This window comes from Molothrus aeneus, chromosome 19 (genome assembly GCF_037042795.1).
Source record: "Molothrus aeneus isolate 106 chromosome 19, BPBGC_Maene_1.0, whole genome shotgun sequence".
In the NCBI taxonomy this organism is placed as follows: domain Eukaryota; kingdom Metazoa; phylum Chordata; class Aves; order Passeriformes; family Icteridae; genus Molothrus; species Molothrus aeneus.
Window position 1 is genome coordinate 1469955 of NC_089664.1, and position 18682 is coordinate 1488636.

The 18682-nt window shown below is 53.4% G+C and overlaps 2 protein-coding genes and 1 non-coding gene across 4 annotated transcripts; all 3 read left to right on the top strand.

The window, feature by feature from the left end:
• Positions 1–87: 87 nt before the first annotated feature.
• On the top strand, positions 88–3202 carry RPL12 (ribosomal protein L12). Of its 2 annotated transcripts, XM_066562663.1 has the most exons (8): positions 88–191; positions 222–265; positions 348–421; positions 771–869; positions 1506–1587; positions 2191–2277; positions 2905–3017; positions 3106–3202. In XM_066562663.1, exons 2-8 carry the CDS (start codon positions 229–231, stop codon positions 3109–3111), a joined length of 498 nt encoding a protein of 165 aa, XP_066418760.1. In that variant the 5' UTR covers positions 88–191; positions 222–228; the 3' UTR covers positions 3112–3202. The 2 variants fall into 2 exon arrangements, with proteins under 2 accessions (XP_066418760.1, XP_066418759.1); XM_066562662.1 differs by having other exon boundaries at positions 140–265.
• Positions 1233–1360, top strand: LOC136564885 (small nucleolar RNA SNORA65). The gene has a single exon (XR_010784774.1). It is a non-coding gene; the product is annotated as a small nucleolar RNA SNORA65 (small nucleolar RNA).
• A 2852-nt stretch (positions 3203–6054) lies between the features above and the next one.
• On the top strand, positions 6055–17450 carry ZMYND19 (zinc finger MYND-type containing 19). Its single transcript, XM_066562874.1, has 6 exons — positions 6055–6169; positions 6405–6464; positions 7795–7901; positions 12680–12820; positions 14354–14534; positions 15925–17450. The coding sequence occupies exons 1-6, from the start codon at positions 6119–6121 to the stop codon at positions 16066–16068; spliced, it is 684 nt and encodes a 227-aa protein (XP_066418971.1). The 5' UTR covers positions 6055–6118; the 3' UTR covers positions 16069–17450.
• Positions 17451–18682: the final 1232 nt, after the last annotated feature.

Below are 18682 nucleotides of genomic sequence, written 5' to 3' on the forward strand. Positions count from 1 at the left end.
TACAGAGATCCCGCCACAGCCCGATCTTCATCGCTCGCGAGATCTCGGCCGCGAGTTACACTTTCCTGTCATCTCGCGAGACCTCAGCGGGTATATTACAGGCCCGCGCCGCCTACGCCGTCTTTTCGCTGCCCGCGGGAGACCTCGTTTCGCGCTCTTGCCTCCATCCGCCTCCATCCGCCTCCATCCGCCTCCATCCGCCTCCATCCGCCGCCATCCGCCGCCGCGATGCCGCCCAAGTTCGATCCCAACGAGATCAAAGTCGGTAGGTGGCGGGCAGCGGGGCGGGAGGCGGGCGGGGGCCGCGGGGCTCGGCGGGCGCGGCTGACGCGGCCCTGTCCCCGCAGTTTACCTGCGCTGCACCGGCGGCGAGGTCGGAGCCACGTCCGCGCTGGCGCCCAAGATCGGACCCCTGGGGCTGGTACGTACCGGGGGAGCGGGGGGAGCGGGGGTGGAGGCCGGGGGAGCGGGGCTGAGAGGGGAGGGAGGGATGGGACATGTGCCGGGCGCAGTGGGAAGCGTGTCCTGCTGGGGAACGAGAGAGTCCGGGGGGAATGTAAGGGTGAGGGAGGGATAAAAATTTAAATTCAATTTAAATTGAAACGAGAGGGATAAAGTGCGTTCCGAAGGCGCTGGGGAGCCGCTGGCGCTGCTGCTCCGTCCCGGAGCACTTCGTGCAGCAGGGCCGCACTCAGAGGGGCAGCAGCCGGGGCACTCTGCGGCTCTCGGCTCTAACCCGAGCCCGTGTGACCTCCACGTTCGTCCCTCAGTCCCCCAAGAAGGTGGGCGATGACATCGCCAAGGCCACGGGCGACTGGAAGGGGCTGCGGATCACGGTGAAGCTGACGATCCAGAACAGGCAAGCGCAGGTACCGCACGCCGCACGGACCGGCCCGTGCTGCAGGCGTGGAGCCCAACCGGGCTCCGCCTGCTCCAGGCACCGGCCCGGATCCCGGCAGGGTCCACTCAGCCCTTCATCCTTCCGAGGTGGATAAAATGAGTGCCACACAGGGGGTGTGTGGGGGTCTTCTGGGAAGACCTTAAAACGTGGGTGGGGGGATGCATGTGGAGCCTGGGACCTGCCAGGCTGGAGAATCCCGAGAACAGTGCTAAAATTCAACTTTCATCCTGTTGTAGATTATTCTTTGTACAGAACATTGAACCAGCAAAAAAACCATCCTTAAAGCAGCATAGAAATAAATAATTTAAAATCTTGCCAACTTCTGTAGCCACCTGCCACCGTACCTGTTCTGATGTCTGTGGCTGGTACATTCCAGTGGTGAGCTGAGAGGAAGCCCCAGGCAGGAAGCAGTCCTCTCCTGCTGGTGGGGAGGCCTGTGCCGAAAACCTGGGAACAGATTCCTGCAGCACAAAAAACCTGGAGCATGAGGGAGCTGATTAAACCCACACTGCTCTGGCAATTACTTTTGCTGAAATAATTGATAGGTTGAGTATCTTCGTTAGTAATTTAGAATGGGAGGGGAAATTAATTTCTTTGTATTTAGATAGAGGTTGTTCCTTCTGCCTCTGCTCTGATTATCAAAGCTCTGAAGGAGCCACCTCGTGACAGAAAGAAGCAGAAGAACAGTAAGTATTCTCTTGGATTTGGTTCTCTATTTTTGGCCTAAAAGAGGGGAAATACCAGTACCTTTCTTTGGGATTATTCAGCACAAACTGGTAAATGAGACACGAGGCTGCTTTGGGCATCCCTGCAGTGCCAGGGTACCAAGAGATGCACAGCAGCAGAGCTCTGTGTTTGAGGAAATTATGGGAGATTATGGACTCATGGATTGGTTTGGGTTGGGAGGGACTTAAAAGTCCATCAGTGCCACCCCTGCCATGGCAGGGACACCTTCCACTGTCCCAGGGGGCTCCAGGCCCTGTCCAGCCTGGGATCCAGGGGCAGCCCCAGCTGCTCTGGGCAAAGCTGGGGTAGAACAGACTCCTGCCCCTGGGCCTGCCCTGTATCATGCTGTTGGCACAGGGCCTGGCACAGCCAGGGGAGCTGGCAGAAATGCCAGCTTGGAAAGAGGAGTTGGGGATAATCTGAGAGCAGCAGCACTGACAGCAGCCCTGCTGGAGCTGCAAACCCCCAGCTCTCCTGTGGTCTGAGTGCTGGGAATGGCCTTCCCAGAGGGAACAGGGGGCTGGCAGTGCCCAGGTGCCCTCACTGCTGCTCTTCCCTCCCAGTTAAGCACAGTGGCAGCGTCACCTTCGACGAGATCGTCAACATCGCGCGGCAGATGCGGCACCGCTCCCTGGCCCGGGAGCTCTCGGGTGAGTGGGGCACGGGGAATGCCCCGTGGCCTGGGGGGCACAGGGAATGCTCCATGGTCTGGGGGGCACGGGGAATGCCCCATGGCCTGTCCAGGGAATGCCCCATGGCCTGGGGGGCACGGGGAATGAATGCCCCATGGCCAGTGCAGGGAATACCCCATGGCCTGGGGGAAACAGGGAATGCCCCATGGCCTGGGGGGCACAGGGAATGGTCCGTGTCCTGGGGCATGCAGGGAATGAATGCTCCATGGCCTGGCAGAAGGGGCTCCCAGCTGAGCTGTGCTGGCTGGGAACAGGCAGCCCCAGCACCTGGGGAGGGGCACAGGGAGTTTGCAGTGTGTTCCTGGGGGAATCCAGCGTGTGAGATCTGGGTAAGGGAATTGGTGATCCCTGGTGAGCCCTGAGGCTCAGCCTGCAAATCCCTGAGGGAACAGGGACAGCTGAGAGCTGTGAGGAGCTCTCTGTCAAGAGTCCAGACAGGTTTGGGTTGGAAGGGACCTTAAACCTGATTGAGTTCCACCCCTTGCCATGGGCAGGGACACCTTCCCCTAGCCCAGGCTGCCCCAGGTAAGCTCCTCAGATGTTTTCCCTGGTAAAGCACTGACAAGGCTGTGTCTGCTCCTTCAGGGACCATCAAGGAGATCCTCGGCACTGCCCAGTCCGTGGGCTGCAGCATTGATGGGAGACACCCCCATGACATCATCGATGACATCAACAGTGGTGCCATCGAGTGCCCAGCTGTGAGTACCCAGCTCTGACTGAAATTGATGTACAACATCTAATTACTGAAAAACTCCACTAATGAGCTGTGTTTGCTTCTTCCAACAGAGCTAAGACTGCAGAAAAGGAAGTTGCCACACGAAGGCTCCTTCAGTTTTTTGTAGCACTTTAAATACTAAAATAAAGACCCAGTTGTCTGCAAACATTTCCTGGTTTGATTTGTTCCTGTCCCATGCTGGGAATTTTCCTTGTTTTCTGAAATACAGCACCTTTGGTGTCCATGCCTGTTCTGGATGGATTGGGGCAGGGATGGAAGTATGGCTGTTCAAAAATGGGGTGAGGAATGAGAGCAGAAGGTTTAGCCTTGCTTATTCAAAACAAGATCCATTTGTGTCCTTTGCTCCCTAATAATTTTTGGGTCACTGCCCTGGTGACTTGAGGGCCACAGAGCCTGAAGTGGGGCTGTAGTGACAGAGGGAAAGGCATGATCAGAAAACCCCATTTTTATTAAATAATGAGCTCTGGCAGACCCCATTTGTCCAGAACATGCCACTGTGTTCCTGTCTGTGGAGGGGAGCTGCACCCTCCTCACTCCTAAAGCAAAGCTGAGCAAAGCCTGACCTGGGTATTCCCAGCCATGGGAAAATCCCCGGAGCTCAGGGATGTGTCTGTCCCTGCCTGGTGTGGCTGTGCCTTGGGCAGCTCTGCCAGGGCTCCAGGCCTGGGCTGGCCCCTCCCTCCCTGTCCCCAGCTCCATGTGCAGCTGATGGAGTCAAAACCAGCAGTTTGTGGCTCTGAACTTTGATTTGTTTTCCCCCAGCTGATTGTAGGGCCTTGCACTGAGGCAGCCAGGAAGAAAAGAGAATTACAGCTGAAATTCCAGGGATTTGCCATGCTGAGGGCAGGCTGGAGCTCAGGGCAAGGTTCTTCCCCCAGAGGGTGCTGGCACTGCCCAGGCTGCCCAGGGAATGGGCACGGCCCCGAGGCTGCCAGAGCTCCAGGAGCCTTTGGGCAGCGCTGCCAGGGATGCCCAGGCTGGGGCTGCTGGGGGGGGCTGGGCAGGGACAGGGGCTGGGCTGGGGGATCCCTGTGGGTCCCTCCCAGCTCAGGATATTCTGTGGTTCTATCTGGTTCCTTTGTTGGATTGACCACGTTACCATGTTTCAAGCAGGGAATAATTTGGATGCTCTGAACAGGTCAGGTGTGGCTCCTGGTGCTCTGTAACCAGTCCAGTGTCTCCAAGGGTTTGTGTGGCACAAATTCTGGTAAGGAACAGGGGCAGAAAACCCTTGTGTGGAGTGGCCAGAGGCTGAGGGGGCTGCAGAGGTTGGGGGATCCCATCCTCACCCCAGCCAGCCTGGCTGCCATGCCAGGGGAGGGTTGGGTCTCTTCCAGCTGAGCCTTTGCAGGGGTTCCACAGAAGCCTCACAAACACCTGGAGTGCCTGAGGCAGGGCAGCCTGGCAGAGGCTGCAGCCCCTTCTGCAGCAGCTCTGCCTTAAACTCTGTTAAAAATCTTTGTGCCCCTGGTGTTGGAAACCCACTCTGGAGTGAGCCCTGAGAGTCTCAGGAGCTGTTCAACCTCCTGCTGTTGGGGCTGTCCCGTGTGGGTTTCCCTCCACTTGGCAGTGCTGGAAACAGTTGGAAAAATGATTCCTTTTCCTTACAGGGAGTTCTCCTGGAACAGGACCCATAACCTTTCCTTTCCTGTGCTGCCTGAGGGCACATGCTCTGGTAGGAGCAAAGCAGTGCTTGGAAGGAGGGTTTGCCCTGCCAGTAATTAATTTTTTCCAAATCATGCTTCTTCAAGAGGAGGCAGAGGGTTACAAAGATAACAACCTACATTAACGTCACATTTAATCCCATCTTCTTAATTTAGTATCTTTATTAATGATATAGATGAAGGGATCAAGTGCAACCTCTGCAGGCTGGCAGGTGACACCAAGCTGAGGATGAAGTGAAAAATCTGAGGGATGTGATACCATCCAGAGGGACTTGGAAAAGCTCAAGCAAGCTCGACAACCTCATGGGAACCTCATGAGGTTTAACCAGGCCCAGTGCTGGAGCTGCAACTCTGGGATCAATCCAGGCTGGGGATAAGCAGATGGAGCAGCCCTCGGAGAAGGATTCCACAAATCTTGAGGGTTTTCTGAAGGAATGAAGACGTAGAGGACACCCTGGGCTGAAATCTGAACCAAAAAATTGCTGTGACACCCTCAGAGGTCCTGAAGTAATCCCCCAGTGCTGGAATGGCTGGAAGTTCTGGCAGTAACTGCGCTGGTGGGGAGGCTCTTGGGGCGACCCCACAACAGCTCTGGGGTGGCTCTGTGCTGTCCCCGCTGGGCCTGGCCGCTGTCCCCGGGCAGGGCACAGCCCCTTGGGGCCGCCCAGCGAAGCGCAGCGCGGCTCTCCGGGCTGCGCCGGGAGGTTGGGAATGCCGGGCTGTCCTGGGCACGGCCGGGACCTGCACCCCGGGATCCCGGTGGGTGTCCCCAGCTCCGGCCCCTCTGATCCCTGCCCGATCCGGCCGGGACGCGGCTCTCCCCCGGCAGGGCCCGTCGGGGCAGCGCGGGGTGGCCGGGCCGGGCAGAGCGGGCGCTCCCACGCGGCGGGGCCGCCGCCATGTGCCACCGGCACGCCAGCCGGGGCTCCGAGGCCCTGGGGTGTCCCTGTTCCCTTCCTGGGGTCCCGGGGGTGTCCCCGGCCCTGTCCCCGTTCCCGTTGTCCCCGTTCGGCCCCGGGGGGGGGGGTGGTTGCGGTCCCTTTAAGCGCGGCCGCGCCCCCGCCGCCGCCGGCACGGAGCTTCCCGCGAACGTGACGTCACCGCCCGCGCCTCCCGCGCCCGCGCCGCCCGCGCCCGCGCGCGGGGCCCCGTCCCACGTGACCCGGGCCGCGGCGCGCCGCGCGCACATTGGCCGCGGCGGCGGCGTTCGCGGGAGTGACGCGAGGGCGGCGCGGGCTCCCATTGGTCCGCCGGGCGCGGGTGGGCGGTGGCCCGGGCCGCCATTGGCCGAGGGGCGGCGGGGGGGCGGTGGCGCGGCGGCCCCGCCCCCCGGGTGTGCGCGAGGCGGCGGCGCGTGGCAGCGGCGCGGGGCGAGCGGCGGCCCCGGCCCGGCCCCGCCATGACCGACTTCAAACTGGGCATCGTCCGGCTCGGCCGCGTGGCCGGCAAGGTGAGCGCGGGGCACGGCGGGACGGGCCGGGCCGGGCCGGGCTGGGCCGGGGGGCGGCGGGGCCGGGGCGCGGGATCCGGCCGGGCGGGCCGGGCCGTTCTGTGCTTTGCCAGGGCCACGCTGAGGCCGGGCCGGGGCCGCTCCGAGCCGGGGCCGCACCGTGCAGTCCCGGGCCTTGCCGAGCCGTGCCGGGGCCGCGCTGACGGCGCTCTCTCTCTCTCTCGCTGTGTTGCAGACCAAGTACACGCTGATCGACGAGCAGGACATCCCGCTGGTGGAGAGCTACTCCTTCGAGGTGAGCCCCGCCACTGCCCGCGCTTCTCTCCCGGTGTTTGCCCGGGTTCTGTGAGTCCCCCCTGCCCGGGGCTGCCCCGGCCCCGCCGCCCTCCCGGGCCCCGCTGGAGCTCCGGCTCTGCCCTCTCCTCGTGCCCTGCTCCAGCCGAGCAGACCCTGGAGGAGCTGAGCCTGCAACTCCCCCGATTGGCGGAAAAAAAACCACTTTGAACTTACTGAAGTCCCAACGTGGGAGATTCCAAGCAGGAAAAGTTCTGGGTTTTTCTTTTTTTCCCAATTAGACAAACCTTGTTTTAAAACATTTATTTACTAATTTATTTTCTATTTTTTTTCATTTTCATATTATTTGTATGCTTTTGAAGAACTGATAATTTGCCCTCCCGTGGTTTGGCAAACATTAAGAATGTTCACTCTGCACTTAGTTTTGGATGAGGAAAACTTGTACTATTGTAACTGATTATGGGACCAGAAAAAAGTTTTTCCTCTTCACATCCACTGGAAAATGGGTTCTACCAAGGCTGTGAAAGTGAAAGACAATGATTACAAAATTTTCAACAAATAAAGGTGGTTTTTTTGGAGGAGGGACCATCATCTGCTACATTTCTGCAGTGCAGTGGATGCTTTGGGGCTGCTCTTGTTGATTTTAGGAGTTTGGGCAGTGCTACTGCCAGAACTCTCCCTGTTTGTCCATTCCTCCCCTCTGGCAGCCACTGTGAGTGTCTGTCACTGTGGTGGTAACACACCCTGACTGTCCAAACGCATCAAGTTCTTGCTGTGCTTTGTGAGCTTTGAACAGCATTGTGGAGGGCAGAAAAATATGGAAATGCAGGAAAAATGGCAGGCCCTCGCTCTCCCAGCAAGGTGGGTGATGATGGGGCAGTGCTGGAGCAAAGCCCTGGTGGCTGCCAGGGGCAGAGTGAGGATCCTGCCATGAATCCCATCCCCAGAGCTGCATTCCTGCTGTGCTTTATCCAGGCAACCCCAGCTCCCCCTGCCCTTTCCCTGGGCTCCACAGGGTCCATCCCACACCACAGCCCCCAGGGACCCCTTCTGGCAGGGATGGAGGTGCCCTTTGGCTTTCAGCACCCAGAGGTGCCAACAGCTGGCCCAGGGAGCACAGCAGTGCTGGGGGTGTCCCCAGCTGGTGCCCCCCAGGCTGGGCTGGCTGGGTCCCCCTGGGGCTTTGGGACAGCTCAGACCCCCCCGAACTCAAGGGACCTGTAGGGACAAGTGTGAGATGTGGGGTGCATCCCCCAGCTGTGGGGTGCATGCCAGTGGAGGGGTGCTGTGTGCCCCATGGGCTGCTCTCACAGCCTTTCCCTTCCCTCTAGGCTCGCATGGAGGTGGATGCTGATGGAAATGGTGCTAAAATCTTCGCTTACGCCTTCGACAAGAACCGGGGCCGGGGCTCGGGGCGCCTCCTGCACGAGCTGCTCTGGTGGGTACAGCAGGCAGCACAAAACCAGGGGTGCCCTTGGCTGCCCCAGATTGTGAGGGGTGATCCCTCTGCCCAAGTGCCCTCAGGAGAGGGGCAAACCCAGCTCAGGGTGCCCACAGGGTTTGGGGTGCGGGGTCCTTTCACAGCAGAGCCCATGGAACATTCCAGGCAGGGAGAGCAGAGGAAGGTTCATGGACACCCTGTTTGCACCTGAGGATGCTGCCCAAACTTCAGCTGGGGGATGAACAGGAAGACAAACCTTTAAAGGTTTGTGAGGTTTTTTGTCCCCTGAGAATTGGTAGAGCACTGGAGAGAGGGAACTCTGATGAATTCAAACTTTGAGGGGTTTTTTATGGCTTTCTGCAAAACTGCCTGAGGTGATGCTGCTGATGGTTTATTTCAGCTGCTGCATCTTATTTTCCATACTCTACAAATCCTTGAAATCCTTCATAGTTTCATTAAGTTTCAGGGGCCAATTTCCTCATTTGTGAGAGCAGTTCACCCTCTGAGCTCATCTGTTGCCCATCTAGATGTTGATGGGTTTGTACCATCAAAAAAGATGAGATCTGCTGAAGAAATCTTATTTATTTTAAAAGCCTTTTTGGAAAAATTAAGCATATTTTCTATTCAATTCCACATCTTTGGAAGTCACAGTGCCCAGGATGCCCTTTATTTTTCCAGGTTATCTTTTTATCCCCCTAGAACCAGGCTTTGCACAGGAGGAAGGAGACAGGAAGAATATCAGATTATTATTTCCAGTCTGCTTATTAAATATGGATTTTAACCTGCATCTGTTAATATTTAATCTTATTGCACATAGAACTTTGTTGAAATTATGAAATTGGCTGCAATATGTGGAGCAAATCACTGACAGCTGCTGCTAACTGTGAACCTCAGACAGTCATAATTATTATCTGTAAGTAGCATTAAACAGCACCTGAAAATTATTCAGGTCAGTTGTTGAAGGCTGTGTAAATGATGACATCCCAGCTATTTGTTTATGACACAGCCCAGCCATTGCCTCTCCTGGCTTGTTTTACTCAAATTAGGAAGTCATTTGAGCATATTCAGTTAGGAAATTCAAATTGTGTCACTCGAGCATGGGCTGTGGTTAAAAATAAGAGATTGTGTGTAATGGGGATTTTGGAGAGGCACAGGGGGGTGTGAGCTGCCAGGCAAGCAGAGCTGCACTTCTGAAGTTGCAGTCAGATTTCTGGAGTAGAAGATCTAAAATATCTCTGCTGTTCCTGTGAATTCATCCTGGTCCTGAAGGTGTTGGTGCTGCTGATCTTCAGTTGCAGCTCAAACACTGCAGGGCAGAGGCTGAGTCTCTGCAGGGGCTGTGAAGTTTCTGCCCCCCCTAAACAGAGCAGTTTTGGGGCTGCTCTGAGCACAGAGCAGGACTGGGGAGCAGGGTCAGGTCCTTCCCTTGGTGAGCAGGGCAGTGCTGGAGGTTGGGAGCCTGTCAGAGTCAGGAGAGCTGGGCAGGGGCAGGCACTGATTGCACTTCCCAGTGCCAGCCTGACTCCTTGCATGAATAAAAACCAAAGATCATGGATTACTGCAGGTGTAGGTGTGTGATTCAGTTCTCTGCACATGAACCCCAGAAACATGAAAAACCAACCCAATTGTGTGCCTCTGGTTTAAGAGACAGTGAGTAGCATGTGGTAGATGCAAGTAAACAGATTTTTTTTCTTTTCTAGTTAAGCAGGTATCTTTGTCCATGTCATGAGGCCCTTGGGATAGAAATCCTGGATCTGCTGGAGCTGCAGCAGTGACAGGAACCTTCTCCTGCTGCCCTGTGCAGAGGCAACTGTGGGATCAAAAGGCATCAGTAGCTGGAAATTCCCCACGTGAGCTGCAAAAATTCTTACAGGGAGAACTTCCTGATGGTTCTTCAGGCTCTCTGCAGCTTGCTGTGATTTCCACATGGAGTCTTGGCTCCCCCAAAGCAGGGTTTGGTGTCTCTGCAGGAGTCTTGTCCCTCCTCAGTTCCCTGTGGAGCAATCCCAGCTCTCTGTTCTGCTGGTGTGGAGATGTTCCCTGGGGAACAGCAGCAGCAGCAGAAGGGGATTAGTCATAAGTAGCACCAACTGCATGTTCAAAAAGACATCCAGGACCTGATTTCTGGGGGTTTTTAAGGGTTTTTTTTAGAGCCCTTGCCATCTTGCTGCCTATAACAGGCTCGGTTCTGGTTCCTGGTGCTTGGAATTGCTGTGTCTGCATTTGTATTCCAGTCCTGGGCTCTGAGCTGCTGAAATACCCAAAGAACAGAATCCAGATGATCCCTGAGAAGTCCTGGGGGAAGGGTTTGCCTGGCATCTTGCAGGAGCTCAGGAGTGCAGGGGGAGGCAGGAGCTCCAGCTCTGCAGTTCTGGCTGCATTCCTGAGGCTGTTCCCAAGGCAGGGTCTGTCTGTCTGTCCTTGCTGCTCACTTTGGGTGAGCTGGGGTGGTCACAGAGAGGCCTGGGGAGGGGAGTGCTCCTGTGTTCAAAGCTTGGAGAGAAGGGATCACCCTGAATTTGGCATTACCAGGTCTGGCATCTCAGTGCAGTGGTGTTTAACACTGACTGCTCACCAGCAAGGCCCAGCTTCCAGCTTGACTTAGGCTTTTGTCACTTGAGGCCACAGAAAAGCTGGCAGTGATGTAGATAAATGGGGTTTTATACAAGGAGGTAAAGACTGGCTCAGTGTGGGAAAGAATTGGTCAGAATTTGCTTTTAGGGGTGCTGGGTGCAGATCTGGGCTGTGGAGGAGCAGGGTGCAACCCTGCTGTGACATCCCAGTGTCAGGGACAACCTCTCATAATCCTCTCTCTTTGCCCAGCTCCAGCAGTTTCTAAACTCATCTAATCAAATCAAGAATATTTCTGAACTTAGTCTTGGGATCCCCTTCCCTTTCCCCCCTGCACAGTCTGTTCTTGCTCTGAACTTGTGTCTCCTCCTCCCAGATTCCTGTCTCCTATCTGTCCCATCTCTCCAGCTGGCACTTTGTCCCAGGCTCATTCTAAGAACCTTAACTCCTTCCCTGTCTCCATATCTGACTGATGCTCATCTCCAGCAGTTCTCCACTTCTTGGAGCCCTCAGGACTCCTGATTCCCTTTGCCAGACCCTCTGCTGGCCTTCAACAACTCAAAGTACATGACAGCTGTTACTGTAATGGCTTCCCAGTGCAGAGGGCAGGGAGGGATGCGATATTGGGAATTAGGAATTGTTCCCTGGGAGGATGGGGAACCCCTGGAAGTGTCCAGGGCCAGGCTGGATGGGGCTTGGATCACCCTGGGATAGTGGCAGGTGTCCCTGAGTTTTAAAGTCCCTTCCAACCCAATCAAGCTGGGATTCTGGGATTCCTCCTTTAGGGCACTTCAGCAGACTCTTTGCCATAGTTTGTTTGCTTTAATGTCTGTAGTTTGGTTTCTTTTTCCCCAAAAGAAGGATTTTATTGGTTTTACCTTCAAAGGGAAGAGCTTTTCCCTGTTCCATGGAGGCCCAGCTCCTCCCTGGCAGGGGGCTCCAGGCTCTGTTCCCATGCAGGGAATTCTCACAGGAATTACCTGGTGGGAGCTGGAGCACACTTCTGTGTGAGGTGCTGCTTGTAGCCTCTCCAGGGGGATTCTCCTCATTAAATTCTACCAAGTTTTGGGGCATATGTGAAGTGCAAGTTTTTCTTACCCCCAAGGTACATAACTTAGACATATCTGGATGGATTTAGACCAAGAATACAAAATCCTACATTTTTCATTGTAAGGCATGTTAAAATGAGTTTCCTACTCTGCTGGGTAATGCTGAGCTTTATAAAGGTTAAAAAAGGTGGGAATTTTTCAACTCAGACAAATATCTCTTAAAAATTAAAATAACTATTTGAGCTGAAATGTTCAGTGAAGGCTGAGCAGGGCTCAGTGTCCAGGCTGGGCTGGGGTGAAGCTGCTGGGAGGTGTCCATGAGGAGGTGCTGGGTTACCCTCAGTGTGTGCTGTCAGCTCTGCTTGGTCCTTGTTCTCCTGGGCTGGGAGGTTCCTCATGGCAGAGCAGTCACAGGGACACAGCCCTCTGTCCAGGCCTTGCATTTCAGCTGGGATGGGGATTCCTGCAAGAAGTGATACCAAAACTTGTCCAGGCATGAGGGTGTTTGACAGTGAACTCGATGAAACGGAGAGAGGAGAGGTGAAAAGAAGGGGGAAAGGCAAATGGAAACTCTTAGAAGGCAGTAGGGAAGATTTCTCCTTGCAGCCATCCTGGCTTAGCCCTGCTTTGGGTTTTGGGCAAGTTTCAGGTGTCTCTTGGTCAATTGTGGAGTAATTTCAGACTTTCAGTGTGACATGCAATTACAGTGTAAAAAGATTTGCATACTTGGTGAAACCTCTGTTCTGTTGCTGTTCAGAGATGTTTCTTCATAAATAATGAGCCCTGTGACACCACACCAGTGCCAAAGTTGCACAAATGTGTCTGATGGAATTTCCTATGGGAATAATAAGCCAGTATTGGCACCTTCCAAGGAGCACTATAATTCCATGGATCTTTAGCAGTAACTGGAGGAGTAGGCTCTGGAACTAAGCAACATGCTTAAAATGACTCTATTTTATCTTTTGATTCAACTGATTTATAATTGAAACCACCTGCTGGAGAAAGGCACTTTCTCCTGGGAGTAGCCCCTGGAGTCTGTTTGCAGCCCAGTGCCAGCAGCTCCCAGCTCACATTACCTCTGCAATTGCTGTGATCCTTTGTTTTTTAGCTGTTCCTGTTCAGCACTGACCCTCAGGTTGGTTTTGTGTCCTGCAGGGAGAGGCACAGGGGAGGGATTGCTCCTGGCTTCCAGGTGGTGCACCTGAACTCGGTGACCGTGGACAACCGCCTGGACAATCTGCGCCTCGTGCCCTGGGGCTGGAAGCCCAAGGCTGAGGACATCTCCAGCAAACAAAGGTATGGAGCAGGGGAATGGACAGCTCTTCAGATGTTGTCTCCTTCCTTCAGTGATTTTTGCCTTGGCAGAGCCTTTTTGATAAAACTTTGGGTGCTTTACACATCCCTGTCCTGGCTTCCTCAGCTGGGGCTCAGTCTGTGCTCATGTCCTGCTGTGCAGGGACCACCCCACCCATCTCACCCTCAGGGCTGTGCCAGGTGGAGCAGGAAACCTCTGTGCCCTCCCAGCTGGGCAGAGGCTTAGGGCATTCTGCACATCTCAGTGCCTTCTGCCCCTCAGAAATCCCAGTGGGAACTGGAGCTGCAGGATGGGTGCTCCTGATGGGAGCTGCAGGATGGGTGCTCCTGATGGGAGCTGCAGGATGGGTGCTCCTGATGGGAGCTGCAGGATGGGTGCTCCCGATGGGAGCTGCAGGATGGGTGCTCCCGATGGGAGCTGCAGGATGGGTGCTGCTGATGGGACCTGCAGGATGGAGGCTCCTGCTGGGAGCTGCAGGATGGGTGCTCCCGATGGGAGCTGCAGGATGGGTGCTGCTGATGGGAGCTGCAGGATGGGTGCTCCTGGTGGGAGCTGCAGGATGGGTGCTGCTGATGGGAGCTGCAGGATGGGTGCTCCCGATGGGAGCTGCAGGATGGGTGCTCCCGATGGGAGCTGCAGGATGGGTGCTCCCGATGGGAGCTGCAGGATGGGTGCTCCCGATGGGAGCTGCAGGATGGGTGCTCCCGATGGGAGCTGCAGGATGGGTGCTCCTGATGGGAGCTGCAGGATGGGTGCTGCTGCTGGGAGCTGCAGGTTGGGTGCTGCTGATGGGAGCTGCAGGATGGGTGCTCCTGGTGGGAGCTGCAGGATGGGTGCTGCTGATGGGAGCTGCAGGATGGAGGCCCCTGATGGGAGCTGCAGGATGGGTGCTCCTGCTGGGAGCTGCAGGATGGAGGCTCCTGCTGGGAGCTGTGAGCTGGGGTTGGGCTCCCTCAGGGTGGGTTCTGGGCTCAGCTTCCAGCACCTCTCAGCAGCAGCTTGGGGGAGCTCCCCATGGGCTGGGTTTCACTGAATCCACTCAGCACATCACACTCTGTGCTAGGATGGATCTGGATAATCAGTGAACATCCAGACCCACAGACTTCACTTCACTCTTCTCCTGAAACACCTGCAGCAGCAGCAGCTTTAACATTGGGGTGTTTAGAGCTGATTAAACTGATTTTGAGAAGCTATAGTGAATTACAAATGCTCTACATGATTTTGGGGGTTCAAGAACAAGAAACAGACTTCATGCCAGAAATTGATTTTGATTTAGTGTGAATAATTTTGCACAGAATTAACTTTTCTCTATGTAAATGTTTCTTGATTGATACCTTTAAACTTTTGGGGTTTGCATTTAGGCTAAAAAAAACTTAAAAACACCCAATATATGAACAGTATGTGCAATCTGAGGCTAAATACAATGTTAACCTTATTTATTAATAAATTTGGAATTGATGTCTCAGTATCATTATTATGAATTGATGTACTAAATTGTACTTTTTTTTTTCCAGGGAACAAAGTCTGTACTGGCTGGCAATCCAACAACTTCCTACAGACCCCATAGAAGAGCAGTTTCCTGTCCTGAATGTAACCAGATATTACAATGCTAATGGGGATGTTGTGGAGGAGGAAGAGAACTCCTGCACTTACTATGAATGTCACTACCCTCCCTGCACAATGATTGAAAAACAGGTGGGTTCAGAGAGCTGGGAGTGAGCATGGAATCCTTGGGCTAGTGGTGTATCTAGGGATTTATTTGTTATTTAAAATGTAGAGCTTTACATGAGCCACTCAGTAGCTAAAAGCAACGATTTTCTTCCACTCAGGTTTTCTTTGGCCTGAACCTCCTGAGCCTGTGATAGTTTTCAGTTTTCTTACAGGAGGGAATGTGGGTTTGAGCTGGAGCAGTGGATGGTAGGGGGCTGCTGGGAGGAGGGTGATTTCTGCAGAGTGCACAAAAAGCCAGGTGGGAGCTTTCCTGCAGGGAGCAGAGCTGGGATGAGTGAGCAGCTGTGTGAGGCAGCAGGAAGCATTCTAGGAGGGTTTGCATGGTCATGGAATCAAAAAATAACCTGGTTACCATTTCCTGAGGTGAAGGTGAATTGCAGTGGCCTTCATTCAGGGGAGAGCTGGGAGGAAAAGTTCTGCTGGAGGAAGATAAAGCAACATCAGGAGTGAGAGAATGAGCTGTGCAAGGGCTGTGCCTCTGTCACACAGATGCCTTATCTATAAACAAGGGCTTTTCTTGGGATAGCAGATGCTGAGTAGGCTAAACCTATTGTGTTCCACTTTCTGCTGTGGGGAAGGGAACATTTGCAAAAATGATCTTAAATTCTCTTTATTTGTAACAGAGGCAGCTCTGCCTTTTATTTGGGTCTGTGCCCAAAAGCTCCCTGGATAACAGTAATTTGGCAATGGCTGAGGTTGTGCAGCCCTCCTGATAATTTCTGAATTTCAGGTGTTTGTTTGTAGTTGAAAACAGAACTTGAGTTGACAAAACAGGAGCATTGTGACAACAAATGTGTAATGCTCCAATATTTTGTCTATAAATTGAACACATTTTAGAAGCACAAAGAGGATTGCTCCAAACCCTTCTGGTTCGCTGAAACTCATGGTGGGGTGTTTGTGTTTCATAGAATCCCAGAATCCCAGACTGGCTTGGGTTGGGACTTTACAATTCATCTCATTCCATGGGCAGGGACACCTCCCACTGTCCCAGGCTGCTCCAAACCCTGTCCAGCCTGGCCTTGGGCACTGCCAGGGATCCAGGGGCAGTCCCAGCTGCCCCAGGGCCTCCCAGGAAGGATTTCCTCCCAATATCCCTCTCACCCTGCCCTTTTCCAGCGTAGGCTGTTCAGCCTTGTCCTGTTTGTGGCAGGCATGGAGAGAGGCCCAGGGGAGGGATTGCTCCTGGCTCTCAGGGGTGCACCTGGACTCGGTGACCGTGGCCACCCGCCTGATGGTGCAGCTCCTTGGGAATGCTGCTGGTTCCTCTTGGCAGAGCTGCTGGGGTGTCCCCTGGGGGGATGCTGAGGCTCTCCTGGCACTGAGCAGCCCCTCTAACAGCACCTTTTGTTCCCAGCTCCGCGAGTTCAACATCTGTGGGCGCTGCCAGGTGGCGCGGTACTGCGGCTCGCAGTGCCAGCAGAAGGACTGGCCGGCCCACAAGAAGCACTGTCGGGAGAAGAAAAGAACCTTCCAGCAGGAGCTCGGCCCTGAGCGGTGACCGGGCGGCAGAGGCCTCTCAGCAGCAGGATTCCTTCCCAAAGGCATTGGACTCTTGCTTTTGCACAGTATGACAGACTGCTTATCAAAGCCAGAGGCACTGAAGAAAAACCCTGTGATGCTTGAGCAGAATGGCTGACTGGACTAAGCCAGCTCTGACTGGTGCTGTGGAAAGGGATCGGGTCTGCCCTTCCAGTATTATATTCTCAAGCAAAAAGACTACTGTGGAGCTCCAGGCAGGAAGCTTCTCATTATTTATATGTTAATACGTTTGTAAACTCATGTACAGTTTTTGTTAGGAATTCTTGATAGCATTCATTAACTGTAATGTTCAGATGAGAACATGTTGTTGGCCTAAAAGTTAAAAAAAAGAAAAAAAAAAAAGAAAAAAAGTCATGTAGCAAAAGCTTTTCCTCCCATGTGGCAGAAGTGTCTGTGGCAGTGCCAAGGCCAGCGGGGCAGGCTCTGGCATCAGCACTTACTCTGGAGAACTCTGCATGGAAGCTCTATTTCAAAAAAATACAAACAAAAAAAGAGCAAACAAAGTAAAGGTTGGAATGAATCCATGTCTGCTCTCTGGCTTTTTCCCCTTCCCTTCCAGCTGCCTTCAGAGCTGTCACCCTGACTGCTGGCAGTCCCTGCAGGCAGGAGCAGTGCCCCAGGAGCTGGCGTGGGGCAAAGGGACCCTCTGGGATCTGAGTCCAGGACTGCAGCTGGGGCTGCTGGAGATGGGCCTTGGAGCAGGCAGGATTCCCAGGGAGCTGGACCAGCTCTCTGTTCTCTGTTCCAAAGCCTTGCACAGAAGGCAGTGCTAGGGCAGCTCAGGGAGCAGCTGTGTGTGGACGTGGTTGCCCTCGTGGCTTCCCCGTAGCATAGGAAACACTCCAGTCATGTGCAGAGATGTTTAAATATCTAATACTGGGTGATTTGAATTATTTATTCACTTCTTTAAGAGTTGTCATCAATCCAAGAATCACTTTTTGATTTTTTTTAATGTAGTAATGAGTAAAAGTAGTATGGGAGGAGGATTTCCCTTGCAGAGCACATGCCTATTTTTCTTTTCATGAATAATTATTTTCTATTCCATTTTTGCCTTAGAAGTGTAAGGAACATCACTTGAGTTTCCTGAAGAGCTAAATGGATAATTTAGTGCCAGGTGTTAGTCTTGCTTCACAGTAGAAGAATGTGAGCTGCTGAGTGCTTAATGCAGAGCCTTTCTTGGAGTGCTTAGTGAAAATTTTTTTGTAAAAGCCATTTAGAATTTTGATTTTTCAATCAGGATTCACTTTGCCACTTCATGTTGCAATGTTGGTCTTGCTTGTATTCAATTTGTTAGAAAATTGATCTGCTGTGGACTTCCAAAATTATATTCTGTTTCTAATATCTGCACAGGAAGTTCTGAATTATTAACATTTGGGTGGGTTTTCATCCTTTGGCTTTAAGCATCTTGGGAAATAGCAAAAAACTTCTGAAACTTCCTGCTGGAAGTTCACTTGAAGGCACTTGGTCGAGTTGCCACTCTCAAACCACATTTGTACTGCAACTTTTCTGTTCAGGCAGCCCAAAATGCCCTTTAGTATGAAAAAAACAAGCAGGACCCAGTCAAATTTCCTGTCATGAGTAATCTTTTTTTTAAAGGAAACATTAATTCTTTCCTTGAAGTGAAATCCAGTTTTTGATTAATATAAAATGGGACATAAGGACTATTTTGTTTATTGAGGTAATCCACTGAATAGGGCAGAAGTATTGACTTATTTTCACTTGCCTGTTTAAAAAGGCTGCTATTTGTCCTGCCAGTTTTCCATTTTAATACCAGGAATCATGTTTATCAAAACAAAGTGCAGTCTTAGAGCCCTTTAACACTTGAGCAGCACCAAGCAGGGAAAAGTTGGTGCAGATGTTTCAATGCCGCTGCTGTGAGCACAAGGACAGGCTGCAGCCCGAGGCTGGTGGGGCAGTGGGGAAATTCCTCTGAGGGAATCAGGGATGGGTGGGACTCAGGATGGAGGTGCTTGGGGGAATCCTGATCCCAGGGAATGTGGGAGGTGGGGTACAGCAGGTGGGGAGATGCCCACAGGTTAAAGGGCTGTGGGACCAAGCCAAGTGGAAAGAAACTGCCCAGATCTCCTGAAGAGGCTCAGGGAGACAACAGGGAGATAACAACACCTGGGTGTGTGATCTGTGACCTCAGACTGTCCCTGTGCCAGAGGACAGAAGTGGCTACGGGGATTTTGACTCTTGGAACGTCTTGGGGACTGCAGTGAACACATCCCTGCCTGCTGGGGGGAGGTTGTGGGATCAGGGATTCGGGCAGATCTTGGCATGCACAGACATCTTCCCTCTCAGTGAGGAGGGTCAGAAAGGAACTTGAAGGTGGCAGCTCCCCAAGGCACCCCAGAGGATGGAGCTCTTGTAAAGGCCCTCCTTACCTACAGAGAAGCCCAACTGGCAGGGATATCTCTATATTTAAAACCCCAGGATTGGAGTCATTTATCTGGGAGTACACCTGGACAGTTCTGATCAAGAACTGATTTTCCAAGGGCTTCCCCCTGATGGAGATGTTCTTCATCCAAGTTGTTTCCTGCAGGTAAATCTGGTAAATCCAGCTCAGGGCA